Source organism: Crassostrea angulata, chromosome 8, assembly GCF_025612915.1.
Source record: "Crassostrea angulata isolate pt1a10 chromosome 8, ASM2561291v2, whole genome shotgun sequence".
Lineage (NCBI taxonomy): Eukaryota > Metazoa > Mollusca > Bivalvia > Ostreida > Ostreidae > Magallana > Magallana angulata.
In genome coordinates this window covers 25,108,805-25,113,797 of record NC_069118.1, presented here as the reverse complement: position 1 = coordinate 25,113,797, position 4,993 = coordinate 25,108,805, and the positions used below count along the sequence as shown (strand labels likewise).

General features: G+C 34.5%; 1 protein-coding gene across 1 annotated transcript; it reads right to left on the bottom strand.

The window, feature by feature from the left end:
• Nucleotides 1–1,151: 1,151 nt before the first annotated feature.
• LOC128159706 (uncharacterized) lies at nt 1,152–3,649 on the bottom strand. Its single transcript, XM_052822887.1, has 2 exons — nt 3,570–3,649; nt 1,152–2,990 (listed from the first exon to the last, which is right to left on the bottom strand). The coding sequence occupies exon 2, from the start codon at nt 2,977–2,979 to the stop codon at nt 1,315–1,317; it is 1,665 nt and encodes a 554-aa protein (XP_052678847.1). The 5' UTR covers nt 2,980–2,990; nt 3,570–3,649; the 3' UTR covers nt 1,152–1,314.
• Nucleotides 3,650–4,993: the final 1,344 nt, after the last annotated feature.

Genomic DNA, 4,993 nt, shown 5'->3' with positions numbered 1-4,993 from the left:
TCAAAATATTTCGATATAGTGTACTGCTTCTGTTGATATTTTACCGAAGTCGAGACAGAAGTTTATGATTGCGAGGTGTTCAGTGAGGTCAGCCAACGTCTCTTTTTTCTGGCGTTTTTAAAGACACGATCTTGCTTAAATATCTTTCAAAAATCCTTTACTCATAAAAAAAAAATTCAAATGAAGTATACATATGACGTATCCAATTCTAACTACTTCAAAATTGAAGATAATGATGTTTTGACAGATTTTATTTAAAGAAAACCTGTAAATATTCAAATTTAAATCCTCAATAAGGATCTTTTGACAATTTTTACGCTGGGCCGTGCGTACTTTCCGTGACCCTTTAATGCGTACATTTTTAGTTTTATTTTTGTAAAAAAAAAACGTCCAAAACTACTCTAGATTGAAATTATATGACAAACATTTTGGTATACAACATGTGTGTATAAATCCATTTAAAAAGACAAAAACGCGATTGTCGATAAACTAGGATAGCCCTCTTAGCTCACGGGGCTCTTTTTTTTTGGGGGGGGGGGTTATACAGCAAATTTAGAACTGCAGAATTTGTAATATTATTAGTTGGAACATTTCTAAATTTTTATTTTTTTTCCAATGAGTTTACTATGATACCTACATGTACTTTTTTAAAATGATTAAAAAGGATTTTATTATGATACCTACTGCAATATTTGATAAGAATACATCCTCTACTCTGTAATACATACAGGATTTAAAGTACAGCAAAGAGTATACCTTTAACCAGTTGACGCATTTAAACATCTGTTCGTTACTTACACAGCAATAGTTTTGTAGTACATAAATAAATCAAAGTCACTCATGTTTCATTAATGTTCTATTAATACTGCAAAATGGTCTTTATCAATTTAAACCCTTATTTTTTATATAACTTTCACATATACATGTAAGCTAGTACATGTAATACCGGTATGTTAGGATAGCTTTATAGGACTGAGCAACATGCATCTGAAATATACTTCTATCCTGATAATTGACACACCATTTGTCAATATTTATTCGATAAGATACAGTAGCTGTATTTCACATGCAAAAAATGCTCATATTATGCCCCTTTTTCAAATAATGGAATAAGATCAGACATTTTTTTATTGAAAATAAATTTATTGATAAAAATTAAAAACAATTATGAATTCAACAGTATTAGGAATTCAAAGTAAAACTTAATTTATTTTATAGAAAAATGCCAACAATGACATTCAATATACATGTACACAGAAAAGGCCACTTTTCTTTGATTTACAACACATTTTTACAATTAATTACCAGGTAAATCTACTTTAAATATTTGATTTTCTTTACAATGCCTCTGGAATACTCACACACAAACAGATTGTCATTATTGTCCACACATACACCAAAAGGATATTCCAGATCACAGTTATCAATGTAACGGAGAAACTGTCCATTCTGGTCCAGAATGTGGATACACTGGTTGTAACTGTCTACTGTCAGGATTTGACCCTGGCTGTCTGTTGTGATACCATAGGATTCGAATGGTTGGTTCTTGGTAACTGAGGGATGACCAGTGTACCTCCATCTGAGTTTCCCGTCCTTATTAACCACCACTACTGCACTAGCCCCGAAGTCAGCTACACAGATGTCATGGTTTCTGTTCTCTGTGATGTATTTAATCTTACTATTCCCCGAGTACAGAGGTTTACCATCATCATCAAATTGAATTGTTTGTTTCTCTGTTGATCCCGTGTAACGGACAACTTTGGATTTGGTTTTATCATCACTATACATGGTAACCAGGAGATCACCAGTAGAGGTGACACACAGTTTACTAGGCTTCCATCCCTGTAATCTTGTCAACTCTTCTGTCCGTTCATTTTTTACTTTATACACGGTCCTTGTTTGCCAGTTAGAGTACAGTAGATCCCCATTACTGTCTACAGCTATATCATTGGGGAAATTACCTGATTTTTGTTTGATTGTCTGGAGGAGTAAACCTTTAATGTTGAAGCATTTGATGTTATTTGTCTCTCCACTCGTCCATATCTTATCTTCATTCAGACAGGTAATATTACGTAGTCTCTCTTGCCCAGTTTGTATAGTGGCAACAAGCTTTGGTTCATCTAGTAGTTCTCTGACTGAAGTGTTAGGTTGGTTCATTAACAAGACATTTTGCTCTGTAGCAGTAGATAATGGGGTGATCTGTCCAAACAAGCTATACAGATTCTCACGATCTATTGGTTTTGGAATGAATGTTGGCAGTGTAATCATAACTTTGGGTGGAAGCTTGCTGAACTCTCTGATCTTTGACTTGTATTCAATGGCTGGAGATACTTCCGTGGATTTCTCAATTTTCCTCAGGGCCAGAAATGTTTGTTTTATGAGAGACTGTATCTGTTTAATTTCATTCAAGTGTTTCTTTAAAATGTCTCTGTGTTTCACCTTTATCTCGCTAATTTCGGTTATAATTTTGTTGATAACGATGTCGATTTCTCTATGCCATTGCTCCCCTTGTTTGGACATTGTTGTTGTAAGTTTCTCATATCCTCCATCCAGGTTGGCAAGCTGATTTTCTAAATCGCGTGCAATTTCTTCATATGTAGGGGAAATATGATTTTCTAACTCTTTTGTATCTTTTTTAATATCATCTTTCATTGTCTTGTAAACTTCTGTAACATCTACAAAGTTATGTCCTTTGTGCTTTTTTGATGCCATACAAGAAGAACAGACAAAACTATTGTTGCAATCTTTGCACTGAAATTTACAACTTTTTTGTGGATGCATATCACATTTCGGATAAATGAGGGTTGATCTTCGTTCGTTGAAAGGGACTATTACATGTTTATGATATCCATCTGAGATATGATCTACTACACAGGGTTTGCAGAGGTTGACATGACAAAAGTCACAGTAGCTGTGTACTATGGCGGTCTCACAAAGGTCACATCGGTGTACATCCTGGGCACTAGAATGGGGATCCATGGTTGTTCAATCTATAAACAAAAATTAAATACATACATGTATATATTTTTTATGTCCAATGATAAATAATGTTTTCTTAACTCTTATACATATTTTGCATGTAACATTTGGATTTACAATTTCTGTATAATATTCTCCAACTAAGTAATATTTAATTTTTAATTGATACAAATCATGGGTAGGTTTCAAAACTTTTTAAACATTTTAAATTAACTCAAGCAGATATAATTATGTATGATTTCCTAGATACTAGATGGTTTATCGAGTTGAATAAACAGAACGTTAGATTCAAAACGAAAGTTGCTTATTAATTTGAATATTCTTTTCATAAATATAGATCTAAGTAGAATTATACGTTTTAATCATGATAACTAGTGTAGTAGTTGGGGCTAGAAGGACCGTGGATATCGGACTGGGTAGCTCAGTCGTAGAACTCTTGTCGTCCCGGGTTCTCGATTCAAATCTACATGTATCATAAAGCCGTTCGGGCTTTATTGAATATGATCACGCCTCGACCAAAGTTATCGCCGCTTATTACATGTACCCAAAGAATAATTCCTTATGCATCAATTAAAGATAGGAATACAAACCTTGTGATTTTACAATATCTTGCTTTCTGCTAGGCGTGGCCCAAACATGGCTGATCCTGCTCTGAATGTGACCACCTGATCAGAATTAAAAAAAAAATACACGAGTTACCCCCCGTTCATCGCTATTGACTGTGTCTGCTGGTTCAGGCACGAAGCAAGGTTTTTGAAAGGGCAAGGGGGGCAAACTCCAAATATTCTCGACGAGCAAATAGAAAAAAAATTAAAAAATCAATGAAAATCCTAATCCGTTGGGGGGGGGGGCATAGTACGATAGGTACTATTGCTTTAATATATCACTGTTCATTTTCTTGTTTCCCATTCCATATTTTACAAGGTTTCAAAAAAAAAAAAAACAGGGGGGAGGGGACTTGTAATTCAATTCTTTAGTTTATGTAAAATTTAATGTAAGTAATTAAAATATTAATATTTATATTAATATAATATATCAATATTAATATATTAGTATATGTTCTTCTTTTCAAATTTTTGAATTATGAGCGTTTGAATAGAACAGGGTCTACATCTATTAAAATTGGATTGTACGAACGCGGAGCGAAAGAAGAATTTGCTTTGTAGAACACGGAGCTTCGATTTCTAGAGTGCGGAATCTTTACATGCAGCAATCATATTGTTATACATACATATGCCAATGAACATATCAAAGAGATTGCACAGAAGCCAATTATTCATTAGTCTAACTTTGAAACTATGTACATATTTATACGGTTTTATTATGCCTGTGCCATGTTACTTTCGACTTTTACCCTTTGTAGCACTTGAGCACACTGAATATGTGCATGTCGAATAAATGTCTCTTTATGTTGCTAGAGCTCGCCAAGTAACGTCGAGAATTTCGAACGGTTTTGAATCCTCGTGCGAGTTTTATAGCCTCTAACAAATATCGAAGACATGTACATTGAAATGATGCTGTCTAATCTCGTGTGCATGTCGGCGATAAGTCGTGTGAAAAAGTAGTTTGACATGCTACGAGTTGCGTTGCGAGTTTTCAGGACATGAAAAAAAGAATGGTTAATACGACATGCAATGAATTTCAAAGACTTCTGTTCAACATTAATTTGTACGACTTTGGTCGTGTTCTATTCGACATTTTTTCAACATAGCAATGCGTGTTGATTGAGCTGTTTTATTTTCATTTGATTTTTTCTGTCCTTAATTACATGGATGATCGTCGAATCATCTTTAGCAGCATGTATCTCTGTTGCATAGGTTTCTGAAACTTTGACGGACAATAAACATAAGTATCTATTAGAACCAACAAACGAATGAATAGCCAAGTCGTAAGAGGTCGTCCACACTCGTACATATCTCGTAGGACAATCGTCACAACTCGTCAAGGACTCGTACGTGCAAGTGTCGTCTAAACTCGCCTCGTGCATTCTCGTAGGAAATCTTCGATTCTGGAG

Excerpts from the sequence above, each read along its gene's own strand:
- LOC128159706 (XM_052822887.1), bottom strand. The coding sequence starts at position 2,979 with ATGGATCCCCATTCTAGTGCCCAGGATGTACACCGATGTGACCTTTGT.